The 21,007-nt window shown below is 43.1% G+C and overlaps 1 protein-coding gene across 1 annotated transcript in view; it reads right to left on the reverse strand.

Annotated features, from left to right (window-relative positions):
• Positions 1 to 4,486: 4,486 nt before the first annotated feature.
• Positions 4,487 to 21,007, reverse strand: part of carmil3 (capping protein regulator and myosin 1 linker 3) — a 55,225-nt gene continuing 38,704 nt past the window's right edge. The window contains exons 21-40 of the mRNA XM_076162115.1: positions 19,788 to 19,960; positions 18,436 to 18,504; positions 17,913 to 18,006; positions 16,911 to 17,009; positions 16,596 to 16,715; positions 16,343 to 16,456; positions 16,049 to 16,224; positions 15,847 to 15,940; positions 14,705 to 14,830; positions 13,444 to 13,510; positions 12,954 to 13,144; positions 12,187 to 12,266; positions 11,568 to 11,687; positions 10,504 to 10,669; positions 9,411 to 9,774; positions 8,258 to 8,364; positions 7,926 to 8,121; positions 7,390 to 7,458; positions 6,924 to 7,043; positions 4,487 to 4,515 (exon numbers count right to left, since the gene is read on the reverse strand). Coding sequence (XP_076018230.1) covers positions 4,487 to 4,515; positions 6,924 to 7,043; positions 7,390 to 7,458; positions 7,926 to 8,121; positions 8,258 to 8,364; positions 9,411 to 9,774; positions 10,504 to 10,669; positions 11,568 to 11,687; positions 12,187 to 12,266; positions 12,954 to 13,144; positions 13,444 to 13,510; positions 14,705 to 14,830; positions 15,847 to 15,940; positions 16,049 to 16,224; positions 16,343 to 16,456; positions 16,596 to 16,715; positions 16,911 to 17,009; positions 17,913 to 18,006; positions 18,436 to 18,504; positions 19,788 to 19,960 — 2,574 coding nt within the window. The remainder of the gene's footprint in view (positions 4,516 to 6,923; positions 7,044 to 7,389; positions 7,459 to 7,925; positions 8,122 to 8,257; positions 8,365 to 9,410; positions 9,775 to 10,503; positions 10,670 to 11,567; positions 11,688 to 12,186; positions 12,267 to 12,953; positions 13,145 to 13,443; positions 13,511 to 14,704; positions 14,831 to 15,846; positions 15,941 to 16,048; positions 16,225 to 16,342; positions 16,457 to 16,595; positions 16,716 to 16,910; positions 17,010 to 17,912; positions 18,007 to 18,435; positions 18,505 to 19,787; positions 19,961 to 21,007) is intronic.

Below are 21,007 nucleotides of genomic sequence, written 5' to 3' on the forward strand. Positions count from 1 at the left end.
TCCCTATATCCTCCCCCCCTCTCTCACACACACACGCACACGCACACACACGCGCACACCACACACAGTGTCAGGAGCTGTGTGCCATCCCAGTGTTAGTGTTTGATGTTGAAAACTCACCTCACCTCTTTGAAGCCCTTCCAAGTGGTGGACTGGATGTGGACTTGCAGCCAGGTGGTCCTCATAGTGTTCAGGTTTTGGGTCAAACGAGTTCTCAAAAGCACGTGTTCTTAAAATAAATGGTCATGGTATGGGTAACTTGCACACCTTTGAAGGCACCATTAACGCTGAAGAGCATGTTTTGGAGCATATAACATTCAACATATGCTGATATGTAGATGACGTCCTTTTCAGGGACTTCCCTGCATAATTCAGTAAGACACTGCAGAGTCACATTATGCACATGTTAACATCAGCATGGCTCTGTAGGAAAAGAGTGCGGGTGCTGCCTGCCTGCCTGCCTGCAGTCCAGACCGGTCTTATAGAAAATATGTGGCATGTTATGAAGTGCAAAATAAAACAGCTGCTGCTCATCACCAGAATGTTGAGCAGCTGAAGACTTAATTTAAGCAAGAATGGGTAAAAATTCCAATTCAAAACTACACTGCAGTATGGACAAATAACTGACGTCCAAAAGAGACCACAGGACAGACCCAGAATACACAAGAGAGATTACATTTCCCATCATCCCTGAACCCTGTGGAAAGAAGTGGAAGATCACTCACTCATCATCACACATCATTTTGTGAGTAAACATGGACGGCATAAAAAGGATTCTGCTGTTCACCAAAATGTTAATGTGCATGTAAACATATTGAGCAGGCACCAGAACTCTGAAATTAAATCTCTGTATGCAGCATTTAGTGATTTAGAGAGGTTAAAAAGAGAATAAAGGACCTCAATAACCTCTAGCACAAGAGACCCTTCTGAAATTAATCAGGTATTGAGGCGAGAGAGCAGAGTGCAGACAGACAGCTGAAGACCGAGGAATGGTGGACAATTAGAAAGTGTCAGAGACGCCTCCTCAGTTCATTAGATGTGAGGGAAACTGAACAGAATCCTTTAATGAAGTGGAGAGGGAACACACAGTGACAGCTGTCTCGCTGGAAATGTCTGAGTCGTGCAGAGTTCAGGATGGAGTCACAGGAATCTGTCATGGGTGTGAAAGCTGTTTGCATCATGCTCGTTATTTTAAGGGGGAATAAAAGCATTAACGTAACATATGCTTGGAAAATGGAAGCTGTAAAGTTTATGGCTTTACTGGTCCACTTGAAGCTGGCTCTGAATTGGGTTACAGCAGAGTCAGGAGGCCATCATCTTTGTTTTTCTGTGATAGACCCTAAAGAATAGCTGCAAGTCACTGATACATTTCTAGGTGTATCATATAAGGATTTGTGACATTGTGAAGAGCCCAGACATTACTGTACTGTGTATGACGGCATAAAACAGCACCGGCAACAAGGGGGGAGGAGCCTTTCACAGAAGCAGTAACTCAACATTGCATATGAATAATTGATTTGCATTCACTTGTTCCCAGTGACTCCATGTGGAAAGGATGTTGGAAGGACGATGGCTGCAAAAAAAGTCACTTCAACTTTATGAGGAAAGCCTTGATTTACAAAAATCAACATGTACATTTAAAACATTGGAATTTGTTATGTTAAGTTGAGACGCTAGTTGAGACTTAATTTCCAGAGCAAAATAGAAGGATTTTAATGTCTCTAATTTGGCAGATATGTTAACGAAAGTCCAGCTCATGAAACAAATATATATTTTGTTTGATGCCAGGTGACAGAATGATGTCAGTGTAACAAGAACTCTATAAACTCCAGCTACAATGGTGAAGCCCAAGGGGGTTAAAGAAAGTGCCTTTCTTATATTTCTGTTGTTATATCAACATGGCATCCAGCTAAGCTCATAATCAAGAACTGACACTCTTAACATTGGTTCAGCTATCTCCCAAAAACACTTCATCAGTCAGGCTTCTCCCCTGGTTTTGTGCTGCTCAGTAGGAACACGGTGGCTCATATAAACTTATTACCAGCCTGCCGCTGTTGACACAGAGACTCAAGTGGCTTGCCGCTGACCCATCTGCTGATGCTGAACACGTCTGACACACAGCAATGCACCGACACACACACACAATCAGACAACTATGGGGAAAACACAAATACAGATGAATGAGCTTGCATGAATTCAGATAACAAGAGTGCCAACACATGTTCACATCTGATGTGGCTTGAAATGAATGAATATGCAGGAACACAGCCAGAGAAATTCACACACAATGGTGTGCTAGTGGATCCCTATGTTTACCGACACATCTAGCTGAGCATATGGTGTGTGTGGGACTGAACATGGGGATGCAGAAAATTACAGAGACCCCCTGATAAACTAATAAATGCAATTTGTGTAATGAAATAATTAAACGCTCTTGATTGTCACAGGACAAAGCAGCTCATCGTTTCTATTAAAGCTCATATGACAGCATCTGTGCTCGTATGCACCTACGAAACATGTTGCAAGATCCACAAGAATCGGTATGCACTTGGAGTTGTTTACATGTGAGAGGTGGTAATTACAGAGAACGTTTATACTGTCAATTAAGTGCTGATCTGTCTCATTAGCAAGTCTCATCTAGAAGTGTCAGTGTGGCTCTCCCCAGGCAATCCTGTTCTGATGTGATCTCTCGCCTAATCAAAATCACAACAGCTGTATCCTCCATGAATATTCTCCCTGCATTAAAGCAGGAACAATGTCTGCTGCTGGCATTCACGATATGTTAATGACAGTGCATGATGACTTGGCAGTGACACTGTCTGATAGTTGGTCTCTAGTGCCACCTGCTGGTTAAATGAGTGCTACTACAGGAGAAGAAAATGAGTCTTATCAGCAAGAGAATCAAATACCTTTAACCATTGTGACAATAAATCACCTGAAAAGCTTTTATGCAGTTTTCACATGCTAAATAGAGTTCTCCATGATCAATACACTGATTTTGATGTGTAAATGATTACATTTTGGTTCAATTGTCCGATATATGGTAGAGCCCTTTTGAATTTGTGTTTGACTTGTTGCAGCAACTGTATGTAGATATTACATGGCTCTTGAAGACACCTTCACAGTGCTAAAAGTCGGCAAAACACGCCAAACCAATATGAATGGATGGGAGGATAAAGCACTGGACAGAGATATCTGAAGATTGACTGTCCCCTGAAGGACCATATGGTTTGAAGACGGCCTCCATCATGCAACTGAGACCAAAAGGCATCAAAGGAACGAGAGACTTGGAAAGGCACAACTAGCCATGTTCATTACCACATCAGGACATACATCTGTCCACTCTTCAGTAGAACATGTGGATCTCAAATCAGCGTCTTGCCAGCTAAAGGCTCCAGTGTACTTCAAAAGACACCGACTTATGTCTTCTCTACTTGTGATGACATGAGTGTCAAGAGTGAGGGACCAGCGAGCAGGGTTGTTGTTCAGCCTCACTAAAAGCGTTTTGATTACACTTTTCTTAATTCTGCTATAACTCAAGTTCATTTTGCATAATTTCCACTGTACATCTAAGTGTACACTAGTTTGGCTCAAACTTATCCTCCTATCTTCAATGACTTCTTCATCTTAATGGTCTTTCATCAACCTGTCTCTTGGACCAAATCCCAACAAGGCTGCTCAATTGGCCACTGCTTTCTCAAGGATCTGGAGAGAAAGAGACGGTTAGATAGACCTGTAGTTGGTTAAAATGCTTGGATCAAGAGTAGGTTTTTAGAAGTGGTTTAATTACAGCTACTTTAGAGGCCTGGGGTACATAGCCATCTACTAGAGGAAGATTGATAGAGAAAAAAAGAGCTAATTGAGGGAAAGTTTAAAAGTGCATGTAAACATAAACTTAAAGTAGTTTGTATGAGAAATACAAGGAGCTTTAAGACTAGAACTATCCTGAATAACCACCAGGAGCGCTGGGATTACAGTGATCACCAATGAGGAGATGTAAGACACCACTAAACACAATTTCAACAAGTCACTTCCTTGTGTAAAGTCAATTTTATTTCCGATTCATAGAAGCATTTTTAGAAAATATACTCATTTCCAGGCCTGCAAAATCAGATTCAAACTAAATGATCCACTGAATGACATCATCTTCTCAAAGAGACTGGAGTGCCACGATGCACCTTTCTCAATCATCAGTGTCAGCATACTTGCATACAACACACACATCAAATTCATTATATATTATCACAAATAAAAACAGGATTGATTCTACCAGTTAACACGGGTTAGTGCAGTTTTATATTTAGTATTTGCAGATCCATTAGAATAAATAAATACAAATTCACTTTAATAGCTGTTGTCAGATTGTCCGTAAAAGAGAGAGGGAGGGGGGATGAGAAGTTTGCAGTATGAAATGCACAAAACAACAGCTCATTATAATACCGGCGAGGCGCTAAAGTACCGTCTAAATATACTGTATGTGTGTACCTCATGTACTGCAGGTCAGAATGTCCATGCCTGAGAAAAAAATGACACCAAGTGCAACCAATTAAAACATAAAGCAGACAGTACATGCATGTTCTGCAAAACAAATGTCTACACGGATTTAAAACACTGTTTTGGATCTTTGCCTCTTGGAGCCACAGAGTTTAAAAGCTCGTCTCTGTCCAATCCTCTGCTGCTCCTCGTCCCGACAAGCCTCCTCTCGTCCACTGGTGATGTCATAAATCTTCTCTGTTACCAAGCGGAGGACTTCCCTGACCTAAAAGGAGGAGATACACTGTGGTTTTTATCATTGGTTCATTTGAAGGTAGAATAGGCTCCTAAGGGGTTAATTATAACACACATTTGAGTATATTAGTGGGTTATCTCTAAAACTAAGGGGTGGACTTTGATTACAGTTTGAGAGATTGATTACCCGCCCAATTTCACTGGCAAGAGAGTAAACTTGTCAACATTTATTAGTTTTTATTTTAGGATTTTCTTTTAAAGGGGCCTGTGTGAATAAATAATACAGTAAATTCAATTTGGCCATATAAAGTATAGCTAAAAGACTGATCTATCGTCCCAGGCCAGATGTTACAGAGGCAACATGAAATAGGTTTAACAATACGCAAGTGATAAGTCAATTGGGTTGTAGTTACATAAAAGCAAAACCCACCAGATGTAGATATAGAACCAGATCTGTTGAATTAAAACACTATATATGATGGGATTACATTTATGGTGTCACTATAATTTACCTGAATGCATGTAAATAATAAGCTACATTCTGGTGTCACGGCAACATCTTGATCTGATCAGTTACTCCGTATATTTGTCCAGTTTCTGTCATTATGTCCATTTACTCTCCTGTCATTTCAGAACCTGCCACACTTCTCCTTCCTCCAGCCGTCACCCACGCTGTGTTCACCAGCCGACTCCCACACCTATTTCCCCTTAACAGCCTAAAGCTCTTATATGGAGCAAACTCAAGGCACAGTAATTACTCTAAAAAAGGAAATCACTGTAAATTGACAAACAACTCTAAACGGAAACAATTAGAGGCAGATTTAATTTCTTGTTCATTCTAACACCATGTTGAGCAGCATGAACTTGAAATAACTTGAGTTAGTTTCACATTTCCTCAATTTGAGTATGTTTCAATTGTACATTTACTATGACAGTATCAATACAATCCATATCATACCTGCCAGTATCTTTTATATTATACTATTATAATATTTATGTGCCTGGGTTTATATTAGCAAAAAAGACAATGATCAGAACTGTTGCCTGCCTTGAGGGAGGTATGTAGTCTGGTCCTGCATATGGAGTTTCTGATATTATTCAAATTTAGTCAGAAATGGCATAGAGCGCCACTTAAGGTTACGCTTTCTCATATAAGCTGCAATATGTTGCATTGCTGTGATGTGGTGCATGTTATCATTTTCATTGTGAGGGTAACTGAAACCCCTGAGGCAGCTTCTGATATATACTTCCAGATTACAGACATAATTGCAGCTATATTGCAGCGTCATTAGTGGCCCTTGACTTCCACAACCTGAGGGTTTCTATCCTGAATGCCAACCGGCCTGGAGTAAAATAAGATGATGAATCAGCTAAATATTGTAGCAAATTATCCCAGTAATGGAGCACGGTATCAAAAGGGAATCAGCTCACAAGGCTCCGCTTTCAAAAGTGGTGATATTATCATCCAATAGCACATATTACATATTCAAGAAGTGTTAAAACCAGCTGCCAGCTGCAATGATCTATCAGGAAAATGGTCAACTTGAGTTTCTTTTGGGAAATTACTGGAACAAGCATGCATTCATATGGAAGGAGTGACTCATCCACACACACAACACTGAATATGCTGCATGTGTGCTCATGCTGGAAGCTCTTCACATTTCCTTCATTTGGATGACTAACTTCAGAAAATAGAGATTTTTATGACTTGGTTCTAGACTTAATAATTCTACACCCGTATTTAAACTTCAATTGTGATGTCATAAAGACAACTCCTGTTTTTGTGCATACTATGTTGCTGAAACCTGCATAAATGTTGCATGCAACAGACCTGGATTATGTGATAAATGATTTATTCAGACATGTCTATGCTATAGTCTGAGTGAGACGCATGCATGGCTTCAATGCACAGACTCAGCTCATGCTGTGATTGCACAATGTGTCCAGTATACTCAGAACTGCAGAATCAGGTTAATTCTATCCACATACATGTCTTATTCGTATTTTCGCAATACAGACAAAGATAAGTACAGTACATAAAACAGTGATTTGATGGTTTCCTAAACATTGGAAAACCAATGTTTGAATTTTCTGATTTTCATGGCGGAGCGTGTGCAAAACTTTCACAGCAAAGCAGGCATTATATTATGTTCATAACATGTAAAGCATGTGCAAAGTGAGAAACAGATACATACATCTGGTCCCACCAGGGAAGTCCAGAGATCTGTTTCTGTGCTGGGGGAAGCAGGACTTTTTCAAAGGGAATCTGCGATCTGAAGGCCTCTCCAGATCGCTGGGGCTGTCCCGGTCAATGTCTGAGAGGAATGGCACGAGACACACAGATTGGGGGAGGCAGGGATATGGGAAACAGCCAACAAGCTCGACAGTACTTGGAAACAAGTCAAACCACAGACTGACACTGCTTACAATTCATGGATATAACAAAGGCATTGGGCCATTGTTATCAATTATGAATAACAGAAAGATGCCAACACAGCCTGAAAGACTGATCTGAAGCCTCAGATATTCTTCTTTATAGCTGAATACAGTGTAAGCATGCAAAACAAAAGTCAAACTCAAGCTCAACTCAAAACAAGCATGCAAACAAGACTGATAGGAAAGACTGCGGTAAATGACATCTAATACACATATCAAACTCACCTATGTCAAATGAGATGGCTTTCCGGTTGTGATGTGATGATGCAGAAAATCCATTAGTTCCTCCTCCATCTGATTGGGGAAAATCATCATAATCATCATCTGTATCTTTTCCAAACTCTACAATAAAGCAGCTGCTGTAATTCAGGTTAACCACGACGATTCCGATTAAACGACCACATCTAAGGAAGAAGAGAGGTGACATCCTGTGTTCAAAATATTGCGTGGCTATGCAACAACAACGCAACGTGGACACGGTGATGAAACAGGATCCTGGTGCAGCTTTTCAGACGCTCTTCCAAGTTGCCCACTCATGAAATCAATGAGCTCCCCAGCAAGAGAAAAAATGTAAGAAGAGCAATATTGTGCTTTGCTGTTGCGTTTAAGGTGATGTGGCTCTACCAGGATGACCTCTGCTCTTCCACATACTGTACATCTGACAGTTGGTCACGGAGGGGCCAGTTTCAGGTATTCGCCCTGAGCCCCCAAATCACCAAGTCTGCTGCTGCCTTCTCTGCAATATAACATTGTGACAGTACCTTGACTGGCAGCTGGATCTGCTGAGCCACTCCCCCTCTTGGCAGATGTTGACAGTATAGATACTGGACTTTTCCTCTCTATGTGTCCCTCCTCTTGGATGATGGAAGTGGTGGGATCTTCAGTGCCAGGTGAGATTTCAGGAGAGCTCTCAGTCTCTTCTGGAGAGTTCTGCTCTCTTGATAAGTCCAAACTGGGCTAAGGGGGGCATAAGTTTTTTTAAATTTAATCTATCACCAAACTAAATAAGTAAAACTGAAGAAATAACTTACTTCTCAGAAGATTAGTACAGACCACATACACACACATTTTTTCTTTTATGACAGAAACAAACCTTCTTGTGAATAGGAGAGCATCGTCTCTCTGCCCCCCTCACTCTCTGATTGTCTTCATGCATTCTTTCACTCTGCTCATCATCTCCTTCCAGCCTTCCTGCATCATCTGGGGGACAAACAAAATTCCTTTCAATATTCCCCTGGAATCTGAATAGATGGAATAACAGTCATAGAGTTCTGCTGGATGGCCCTGGTATTTTCACACCAAATGCAGCAATAATAGCAGTTATTAGTCCACAGTGAAAACGGTTGATTAGAAATTAAATCATTGGTTGAATGGTTTTACAAACCTTCAGTGTGCTCCGGATAAGAGGCAGATTTTGTGGCTTTCGTTTCCGTGTTGCATTCCAACATGATGCAAAGTGTGCGTTTATGTTTTCAGCTGAGCAGGTTATTAACTAAGGCTGATTATGTAAAACAACACAGCCACAGCCACAGCGAGATGATGTGATGTGAATGTACTGCTGGTATTTAAGAGGCTTCTTGTCTGACAGGAAAGCAATAAACTGGACTCAAAGAAAAGAAAGTCAAAGTTCTCCTCCATCTAGCAAGAAATCCTGGTTGATGAAAGAAACAGACGCCTCGCAAAACTGCTAGAAATTTTATTGCTTCCACAGGAGAAAACGATGACTCTTTATATTCAACATTAATATTTAATATTTAAGGTTTTAATGTTTACTCTGTTTGACCCATCTTACTAAGTGTGGCCCTATTTGTTTGTTCTGTCATAGGGCAGCATTCCAAGGCAGCACAGCTTTCAGCACCAAGGACAGCGCATTTTTAAAAACAGCCTTTGAGATGAGCCAGAAGCCAGGAAATGCAGGGTGGACAGAAGATTTGTCATTGCAGGGATGGCATGGCTTTGATTTGTTCTTGGCTCCAGGTCATCTGCAAGCTCATCCAGTCTGTGGTTTTTGTGAGTCAAGACAAAACTAATAACTGCTCTCTGTAAAGATGCCAACATTTGGAACAACATATCCTTGGGATTTGTGTGCTCCTTATTAAACAGACTTGTTTTTACATTTTGTTTTGGTGATAGTATCTCTATGATGTGGTCTCTTTTATACTTCATTTCCATTCATGCTTTTTTTTTATTGCACCAGGTAATTGTTCTGTAAGTCACAAGTAACGCATATTCACGTGTTGCAGTACCTAGACTCTCCTGCAGGTGTCTCTGCCTCATGACAGCCAGGCTGGGTTTGCTGCTCTGTGGCGGTGGTTCTGGTCTCAGCCCGGAGAGGGCAACCCCCCTTCCGCTACCCTGTCTGTCCTCCTCCACCTCTGTCCGCGAGTCTGTGAGGGGCTGGATCCTCTCCTGCCTGCCCGTCTCCATCTGTCTGTCCATCTGGCGGTGGGGGGAGCTGGTGAGGCCGTTGGTCGGGGTGTCCGCAGCGGGGACGGAGGCTGACGCGTCACTGTCTAGGTCTGTCAGTTTGGCGTCACAAGTGCTGCTGGCGTCCGAATCCTCGATGTCGGCCCCGATGCAGCTGTACACCATGCTGACCAGGTCTGTGGTCTGAACAAGAACACAGACAGATACTGAAGACACTTAATACAGAAGCATACTGAATACTAAATCGCACCACCAGACCAGAACGAGATTTGCTCATTTTGAGGCGCTGGACTGTGGCACCTAGGAGGCCTCAGGTCGATCCCACAGCTCACACAGACGCATTTACTTTAAGCACCCTCCCAAATTAGGTAGACAGATTTTAGGAAGTGTACTGCATAATAGTCCACACAAAGGAGCAGCAATGATGAGTGCCGCTCCTAAAAAAACAAGTGAAATGGTCCAGGATAAAATGCTCATTACTAAACAGATAACAGTCAACTCAACCATTGCTTTTTTAGAATTTGATTCAGAAAGTAAAGATTGGGAATTGAACAAAGTAAGATGGTTAAACATATTTTTGCCCCAACAGTAGTGGGATAAAGTAGATAAAATCAATTGCAATGTCCAAGGGCAACAAGACAAGTGGCGTATTCAGTGTCCTTAGTGATAAGAAGTGGAGGAAGGTATACAGAACAGTCTCCTCTAAGTGATTCTAGAGAACTGAAATCACAGTAATGATCCTTTAAAAGATGTCATCTGAAAAATCATCTGAAAGATGTAGAGGGTCATTGTGACTTTTCCCTTATCTTGCAAGGCCCCCTGCTAGTGCGACGGTACGTCCCAACCCTCTACACGTGCCAGACAATGTCATCAATAAAACAATCCAACCATTTAAACACTGTTGCACTGTACCTGTCTTTGAATAAGGCATGGAGGACTGACGGGCCTCATCGTGTGCACAGTCACACCGTGTGCTGGCTGAGGTGAGGCTATGGTCCCGTTTGCTCCTGGGACAGTACTCTCTGCCCTCCCAGGGTCCTTAGGGTGCTGAATCATGGAGTAGATGTTCTCCGACGCGCTGCAGACAGACAAACACAGTTATTTTTGTCAGCTTGACCTGAGCAGATATGAGTAAGCTGCTGGATAAACTCAGGGAATATTAATATACTAGAATCTGACCGACACAGGATTTTAATAATAGATGTAGCGGTGGTAGCGATATACCACCCAGTAGCTTTGACATAAAAGGAAATGTCCAATTTAATTATTAGGAGTTGTAAAGGACTGCGGAAAAAATGTTCACTGGAAAAGAAATCACGAAAAACTGCACATTAACAAAAGGAATGAGACGGAATCTGAGAATGAATTGAGAAGTGAAGTGAAAATATGCATTGAAACCCCGTTATGTCACGAGTCTCCAGCCCCAGGCCTCAATGAGCCCCAGTCTTGCAGATTTCCATGCCGTCATTGAATTTACTGCTTTTATCTCCTTCATGCATAGCTGCTAAATCACTATGATTATATAACTACTGTACATATAGTATTTTGGATCTGATAATGATAACTAATTAGACAGAGGGAGAGATGGAGAGATGAATGTATATGTCTCTGTATGGTGAGACCCTAAGCTCCTCGCCAGCAGAGATGATCAGCATGTTTAAGCCCTGTCACACCTCTCTGAACCCAGATGGCCTTCTTCTCGGTTTTGAATCTCTGTCACCATTTCACAATGAGGAGTCTCCTGTGTGCCGTTCTCTTTACTCGCTTACTAATCTTTTTGAGTACTTCCTAAACATACGCAGTGCCGTAACATCTAAGCGAAGTATTTTCTTGCTTTAAAATATTTATGAAGTTATGCAGTGACATTAACGTCCAGCGCTGGATTGGTTTAACAGCGAGCGGCCGCGTTCCAACGGGCGCACTTTAGTTCCACTTTCATTTCCTGCTCTCCTTCAGCTGTTCTGCATGGTGCTTACTCCGAGTCCTGATTAGAGATGGTGGAGTTGCGACTCTTCCTGAACCCGGAGAAGATGGACAACACACTGCGCCTTTTCTTCCTCCGCAGAGACTGGGCCTGATGGAGGGATGACAACTGACTGATATGGAGAAAAATATGAAGAGAGAGGGGGAGGACACGTGAGAAATTATATCAAGAAAATACATTTTTAGTCCTGCATCCGTTTCTTACGCTACTGGGTTATGACAACAATTAAATGCTGAATTATATGTGAGTTGGACTGTGGGGACACTTTAATGCATCTGACAGAAGCCATAGTTTATGCTGCCTCATGAAAACCTATTTTATATACAACCGGTGGGCATTAAGCACACACTAACGTGGCCTAATAACTGTTTGGGAACCACAATTTATTTCCATGTTATTAGGGAAATAGATTGCTGCGACAGGGGAGTGTTCCACTTCTCTTTATAGCGGTTTGGACTTGAAGGTACTTTGGATAAAATGCTAGATATACAACCTGGGGTGGAGACAGAGCGGTCATGCCCCCTGGTGGAGAGTCTTTGCAGAGGGCAACATTATACCTCTACTGGAGTTTTCAACGACTGGACTAAAATAAAACTCATTTTCTGTGATACCTGTCAGGCAGAACTCTCTTGCTGTAGAAATCAGGCAGTCCATCCTCCAGCATATCGACTCCTCCGTTCTCTGAGCAATGCTACACACACACACACACACACACACACACACACACACACACACGAAACGCATAACAGGATAGCATAATCAATCCACCATTATCAAGGAAAAGCTGAAAGGCTGACATAGGCCATTATCGTATCAGACGGCTGACAGTCTAAATGGATCCGCCAATACAATCCGGCTTGTAAAACAACTCCTCATCACTGCCGCCCTAACAGAATTTGTACCGATTTCCAAAACAGCTTTATAAAGTCGCAAAACAAACAGGCCGTTAGCCCCTGGAGATGGCTTTGCATCATTAACAATTGAGTCACAGCGACACATGTGACTGCTTCCTGTTTAAAAGGAACTTATTTTTGGAGAGCGCCACTGGCATGGAAAACAGGAGGAATGACTCAAGTTTGCACCAAGTGCTATAGTAGAGATGAGAGATAAAGATTAAAGGAAAATAGACGTACATACAGTCGACTTTGGTTCATTCTCAACACAACATTGTGAGAGAAAAAAAGTCACAAAGTAATATGAGTGCAGAGGAGAACTCAACGTACAGTGGTGCTACTACACTTTAGCACGATACTAGAGGTCTTCACTGCTCATCAGTCATACGATACTTAATGTATGACAAATCACTCTTGTGCTACCGATGAGAAAAGATCCCCATCAGGAAAGCTGAATCCATCCACATAACGGGCCGTCCACTCACAGAATCTGGGGGAAGATGTCCTGGTCTGTGTCTCCGCGGGGGGCGTGGCCTTATGTGTGTCACGTGGCGTAACGGCGAGCCATTGGTGGGGAGGGTGGACAGGCACTCCCACGACGCTGAGAGGGAAAGGGCTGCAGGGTTGTGGGCTGGAGCCGAGGGGGTCGGAGAGGAGGCAGGTTCGTCACCCAGACCTGCAACCAAAACGCGGGAAAGGAAAATGTTCTTGTCAAAGTTATTTTCACTTCACATTCTGAGCTGAGCTGCATGTCAGCCTGATTTAAGGTTGATCCTCTTTCAGTTCCATGAATTCTAAAGCTTTCCTGTAGTGAAAGAAATGAAACTGAAATATGTTTAAAGTCATTTTTCACAATATAACACTTCCTCAACTAATGAAATGGAAGGTCCTTGACTCTGACCCCTCTGTTAATAAAAAATGTGACGTTCCATCAACCAGGGGTTTTTAATCTGTGAGTCAAAACATAAATCTCACTCAGTCTGGTGGAGACGGGGCGAATTCTTCGAGTTCTGGAGCTGGGCTTCTTAATCGCCATGGTGTCCTTTTGACAAAACAAATACAGATATTGAATTGATTTAGTTTGTGCAGTATTGATTGAATACATTTAGACAGAAAAAACAACAAACAAGGAAGACGCTATGTCAGAAAATCAATCAATTTCATTCAAAACAATGACCTTAACACACTCTGAACCAGAGTTAAAGGAGTTCACTGAAGCCTCTTTTCCACCGAAAATGTGGTGGAACTGAGCAACAAATTGTTTCCTCCGACTATATCCTGGTTCTCACTAGGAAGCTACTTTTTGGGTTCTGAGACAATTAATTTTTTTATGGAAATGCTCAGAACAATGGAACCAGTTCCGTGTTGGTGGAAATGAAGTAATGGAAAATCTCAGAGGGTTTAGGAAGCAGGAGAGAATCACGTTATTGGCCAATTGGTATCATATGAAATCTTGAACCTCTTTCTCAGATTTGTGAGAATATGGCTTTAAAGTTGTATTTTCAGCTTCACATCCCTTTCCTAAACCCTAAAAACACAAATTATTGAATATTTGTGGCATTTTGTGCTTCGCAACTCAGCCAGCGTTGTGCCTCATGACTATTCATGAACATGACCCAGATAGTCTACGCACGCAAAACAAAAAAAAGGATTTTCAACAAAATACCATTGAAAACCACCTGTGACGTTTCATAATGAAAAACATCAAACTGCAGATGAAAAGCAAACATCCTTGGCAGAGGTAACAAAGGTAAAACAAAAGCGTCACTGTATCCATCCACCTGCATTCGAGTGCTCATTAGAAGGTTGTAGATAGAGAAAGGTAAAGGTGAACGTTTGGCATTAGCGGGTTTGAGTGCTTCTCAGATAAGATACTGATTTTGTCCTTTTATGTAAATAAAAAAATAAAAATGTTTTGTGGTACTGCTCAGCCCAAAAGGTGAGAGGGTCACATTATACGTCATATCTGGTAAATTTTCCTCACATCAAGGGGTTTTATGTGTTTTGATGACTTGTTTTCGCAGTGGTACGTTTGGGAATACCAAATTAACAATTAGTTTCCCATTCCACTCAAACGCAAGATTGATTTTGTGCGAAAACTTCATGGATACGAGCAATCGATGTAACCTGGATGCCTACTTATATCACTTGCATGACGACAGCAAATGTAAGCATCAAATGCTTCAAAACAGAACACACTGGTGAAGTATTTGACATGTCCTCGATACAAACTTACTATTCCCAAATTGATACCCAGGTCCTCATCAGGGAATTCCAAAGACTCGACTATTCTGGATTGTCTGTAAGCGCGTCTGCCCGTCCCAACGTCGTCCCAAAGCTTTGCCTGAGACACCTGCCGCAGCTGGTGTAAAACACAGAAGCGTGGACAGAAATGCACGTTCACACAAAGAGATGACACCCCAATTTCCTTCATACAATGCAATCTCTGAGGAGAAGTGTTTACGTCTTTGTGCCCGAGAAAGCTCACAGGGGACTCAAATCTATTTCTGGACAAACTGGCACTGGAGCAAAACAAAGCAAAAACAAAATGACATGCGATAGAAAAAGTGTGCAGAGGAAAGAATGCAGAACCGAACACAGGCGGCAACTTGTTCGCCAAATTTGTTTTTCAATCTCATGGAGGAGATGCCATTGTCAAACCATTTCCATTATCTGACTCAGAGCTGACTCACTGATTACAGAAGTAGCAAACGCCAAAGAGCATCCAGGATCTGCGCAACAGAGCCAATGTATGGGGGTGTAACACACCAATGATGCCAGAGAGATTTGCATCTATAAGTCCCAAAGGTTTTTGTTTCCCAGTTCCATATTCTGTTACATTTTCAAAAGGTTTTATGTTGTCAGGGACTCTTGTGCCCTGGTCCCTATGTTCAACTCCATGTTATGTTCCAGGAACATACCCACACATACAAACATCCATTCTGATCCAATCTGTAATTACGTTTGTGCATAATTTGAGGTACAATCACTGTAGATTCCCATGCCAACATACATTCAAGTCGAGGCTACATTCCACTGAGGAAGAATGACAATCGACATCACACCCTAGGCAGGATATAATTACTATAGCTTTTTTACAGCATTAATATGCCGGTGCGGGGAGCAGGAAATCCCTTTGACAGGTTCCCACAATAGCTCATGTCATATTAAGTGAATACAGAGCTGAGGAACATCTTTCTCAGGTTCCTATTGTGTGCTATGTAGAGTTGGGGAACACAGGACCCTGGCATGACTCCACAAATGGTGACGCATACAAAGTAGCAACCAACTAATATACAAGAATACTATTATCACAATTTTAGTAGTAAATCTGGTTTTTACACTTCTACTAAAGGTCATGTAGAAAAGGGATGTTACCAGTACCAGGGCTTTATGAGTGCCGTAGAGTTCTTGCAGAATCTGATCCACTATGGAGTTCGTCAGATAGGAGACCACAGACAACTTCACCTCCCTGAGTAAGAAACAGAGGGAAAGAAAGAAACCGGAATGACAAAGATGAACAAAATGAATACATTCCAGCCTGCATTGCTTAGCTAGTTTGAAAAGCTCTTCTTCGTACTCCAGGGCTCTGTTGATATCCTCGGAGGCTCTCTCCATCAGAGCGTTGCGGATGGCGGAGCGAGGGATGGAAACTTGTTCGGCGATGGCTGAGAGAGGTGGGTTGATTCTCTCTGTGGCTGAGCAGGACATGGGACACAACTCGCGGCACAGAGACACCATGGAGTCGACGATCACCTGCACACAAATCCAAGAGACATTAAGAGACATTAACTTACCAATTAAGTCTGGAAGGAAACAAGAATACCTGAAACATAAAATTGCCGTATGCATGGTGTTGAACTGTAATTCCTACCTGCAGTTCTTTGTCAGCAGCCTTTGCGAGTTCTCCGGACAGTGTGTCTAGTCTCTGTTTGACAGGACCATCCACTGACAGCACATGGGCCAGCTCACACAGAGACGGGTACAGCTACAACACAACACAACACAACACAACCACACACACACACACACACACACACACACACAGGTTAGGTTAAAACAACGCTATTATGTAAGGAAAGAGACTCGGAGAGAGAGAGAAAGGTAGAAATTGAGAATCCACTTACAGCCCTTGAGTTCCTGGCCTCTTTGAGGATTTGTTTAGCTGTCTGAACCTCCTCTGCTTCCTCGCAGCCCTTCAGGACAGACACCTGCTGCTGCACGCGCACACAGAGACGCTCCATCACCTGTAGACACACACACACGCACGCACAACACAAGAGGAACAAATGGAGATAGAGACGCACCCAATCATTCACAATGAAAAATGTCAAAAACCTCACCTCACTTATTAACCACATGCCCAAAGCAGGCTTGCAGACACACGCACACACACACAAATACAAACAAACACCCACACACACACGCATCTACACACACACCTGTTCCGCCGTGCTGGTGACGAGGCCTTGGTGCAGCCTGAGCGCCTGTTTCTGGGAGAAATGCTGAGTCTGGTTATTCCTAAGCAGGGCACGTTGGATCTGTCATACACACACAGAAACACACACGCACACACAACAAATCCAGCAGGAGTCAGTTGACAGGTGTTTACAAAGCACAGTGTGCAGCAGACAGGAGACGAGTTCAGACCATTTGCATAGTAATAAGAAGAGCGGGGAGAAGATCTGATCCCCTTAAATAAACAGCAGGTCTTTGATACGCTTTGCTAGACTCAGCAGGTGGGCACATTCAGGGATTAATACATTTATGAGAAGAAACAAGCGCACCTCATACACACACACAGATGCCTGGGTTCTTTAATACACTCAAAAAAACAGGTAACAGCCTAACCTGTCTTGTCTCCAGTCAAACCTGTCCCGTCTTCAGTCTAACCTGTTCTGCTTCAGCCTAACCTGTCCCGTCTTCAGTCTAACCTGTCCCGTCTTCAGTCTAACCTGTCCCGTCTTCAGTCTAACCTATCCCGTCTTCAGTCTAACCTATCCCGTCTTCAGTCTAACCTGTTCTGCTTCAGTCTAACCTGTCCCGTCTTCAGTCTAACCTATCCCGTCTTCAGTCTAACCTGTTCTGCTTCAGCCTAACCTGTCCCGTCCTCGGTCTAACCTGTCCTGTCTTCAGTCCAACCTGTCCCGTCTTCAGTCTAACCTATCCCGTCTTCAGTCTAACCTGTTCTGCTTCAGCCTAACCTGTCCCGTCTTCGGTCTAACCTGTCCCGTCTTCAGTCTAACCTGTCCCGTCTTCGGTCTAACCTGTCCCGCCTTCAGTCTAACCTGTCCCGTCCTTAGTCTAACCTGTTCTGCTTCAGCCTAACCTGTTCTGTTATCAGTCTAACCCGTCCCGTCTTCAGTCTAACCTGTCCCGTTAGGTTGGGCTGTAGTATCTTACGTTACTTGGATCTTTTATAACCTGCGGCAGACTCGTCTCACCTTGGTGAGGGCTTGGTCCGTCTTCTCCGGGGCGCTGCGATACGCCTGAGTGATATCACTGAGGGGGAGGGGCATATACTGCAGGGTGAAATTACTACCAGGAGGAGCGAGGGCGAGGGCGGAGGAGGAGAGAAGAGAGGGAAGGTAAGAAAACGTGCATCAATAATACATTCGCTGTAATAATTAGAATTACCACACTGTTAACAAGAACAAACAGGAAAGGCCTCGGGGCAGCTGTGAATTACAACAATCATCTTCTCTCTCCAGTTGCCCGATTATGCAAAAGCTTCCACACATCCCGACAAACACAAACAAAGTACACACCCACACACAATGGGGGGGGAAAAAAGGTGTTTGAGCAGTGGGAAGCACATCAAAGGACTGATGAAATGCTGTGTAATAGTAAACATCGCAGTGCTGCTCAGAGACGGCTATCTGGCTTTCATATCTGATGCTGGAGCTGAGACTTTTGGAATGCGTGAGCGTGTGTGTGTGTGTGTGTGTGTGTGTGTGTGCATCTTACTGCTCCAGTGCTCGCGCAACATCCTGGAACCCAGTTGCTGTGGTGTTGTTGCGATCCCATGCTACACTCCTGAGAGACGGTAGAGAGATGATAGAAGGATAGATAGACGGATGACAGATAGAGATGGAGAGAAGGGGGGTGAGAGAGACGAGTGTGAGAGAACAAGAGGACACCGGGAGTGAGTGGTTACAAATGAGATGAGGAATAAGGAGAGGGTGAGAGAAAGGGGGAGGAAAAAACTTTAGTGAGCGAGGGAGGGAGGGAGAGAGAGCCAGAAGGGGAGGGAGGAGAGAAGATGAAAGAGAAGGGATGGCAGAAAAAGAAAGGCGATGGAGGAAGAGAATACAAATAATAAATAGAGAGTGATAAAAGGGGAGGGAAGGAGGAGATGAGAGAGAGCAAGAGGAAGGTGGTGAGAAAGAGAGAGAGAGAGAGGGGAACAAGCACACACTATTTGTCCTTGTGGCTGGATAAACATTTCACAATGGAGCGCATCTGTAAAGGATTCAATCTCATCACGGCAGAACGCTCTGATGCTGCTAACGAGCTGCACAGAGCCGACTCTCCACCTCCACCTGACATCGTCTAACTCTTGCTTTAAATACATCACTCACTCTGCCCCTCTTTTCCTTTCATCATTTCTCCTCCTCCTCCTCCTCCTCCTCTCCTTCCCCCGGCTCGTTCTGCCCTAGAAACCAAATCGGCAAAACCCAAATCTCACTTCTGAGGTGATCTCTGACTTCGCTCTTCCTCTCCATTTCTTACCCTCACCTGCTTGCTCTCCGTTTCTTTCCTCGCCTTCTCCACCTTTCTTGCACTCTTCCTCCTTCTCTCGTGCCTTCTCACTCGACCTCACTCTCAATCTCACTTGTCCTCATGTCATGCCTCTACTCCACATCCAAAGGCTCCTCTCTTAGCCTCTATCTAACTTTCTGTTCCTACCCTCTGAGGCATTTCCTCTATACACCCCCTTCTCTCTCCTTCCATTACTCTTCCATCCTCCCAGTTTTCCTCCAAAACACATCCTCCCCCTCCTCCAAATCCCCTTCTCCTTGCTCTTCCCTCACTTACGCACTATCTGCCTGAAGGGCATTGCTTTTCTCCTTCGCCTCGTTATCGTTCCCACTGAGTTCCACCCTCTTATCTCCTCCATGTTCCTCTCTCCCCCATCATTAAAGCGTGGCATTGATGAAATTATTCCTTTGCTGTCAGACCACACGGAACATTCATTTGTACTCTGACTTCATCCGTCCTCAAAAAAACGGTTTCAGCCTTTTTTTTGGTAGTAGATTCCTCCATTCTTCCCTCTTCACTCCTACGGGGGTACAGAGTATTTTAGGAGTTCCACACACCTGAGTGTTGTGTTGATCTGCAGGGCTTTGCTCAGCATCTTAGCCCCAGCGTCCTCCAGGCCATTCCCACTGAGGTCCACCTTCCGTAAGCAAGTGTTGGAGCCTAGGGCGTTGACCAGCACGGTGCCCCGCTGTCGAAGCCTCGAGTCGGCTAGGGATAAGGACTGCAGGGCCTGGTAGACGCAGGAGAGGAGAGAGCATATTCGGCCTGATTGACAAAACAACCTGCCATGTTGGCGAGGTCATAACAAGTACAAAGTGGCCGTTCAACCTGCAAACCTTGCAAGGGTAAGCAGGAACTTGCACATCTCTCAATGACCAGAGACGTGTGTGCAAAAGAGAAGTAACAGTTACACCACTAATCACAGTTGACTCTTCTAAGACTGCAAAGTACAATACAAATCCAAAACCTAGAAATTAAATCCCCTCTTTTTTTGAGAGAAATGAATTAATACGTCTGCCTCCAGAGGGATATCATTTCATTTTTTGTGGGGATTTTGCTCCATATTAAACAACCATGTGTGGTGCTAATGTAATTACTTTTTACTATTTTGAACTAACGTCATCCACCCATGCAATCATCCATTTTGATGGACGTGAAGGCTGCTTCACAAAAAGCACTAAATGGGATACACCTGTTCCTTTGCGTGCCTACACATAATCACATAATCTGTTAGGCTGATTTCAGAGTCCAAGTTTCAATATTCATCCTCTACGGTCCGGCCATCTAGCTTGGCATGTCAGACATAACAACTTGGAAGCTCAAAAGGTAGTAATTGAACATTTTGTGTAAAAAAAAAAAAAAAAAAAAAAAAAAAAAAAAAAAAAAAATCACACATGAATGAATACTGAATTGTGACTAAACATGCAGAAGATTGAAAGTTCAGGGTTCCTCAATATATTGCATTTGATGCTTAATGTTTGACATGTGGTGTGAGTTCATGCTTACTACAATGATACAGTGTTTGATTTTTAGATCAGATTCCATCCGTAGGAGATATTGGTTGATTCCTTTCAGGTTCTAATGAGGATTTCAGCAAATATGAAAACATTGCATACTGTAGCTGAAAACCTGAAAAGCATGCCATTTGATTTCTACAATAACTCTTCACACTTTAAAATGTAGTGGGTTCTGGGCCTTTGTCAGCTTGTGCTCGTGCTTCAGTCATGGTTGCGAATTATCACCATCAGCACTTGTAAATAATTGAGTGAGCTACTTG

This window comes from Genypterus blacodes, unplaced genomic scaffold (assembly GCF_046128005.1).
Source record: "Genypterus blacodes isolate CSIRO-AG114 ecotype Tasmania unplaced genomic scaffold, CSIRO-AGI_Gbla_v1 ptg000120l_1, whole genome shotgun sequence".
Lineage (NCBI taxonomy): Eukaryota > Metazoa > Chordata > Actinopteri > Ophidiiformes > Ophidiidae > Genypterus > Genypterus blacodes.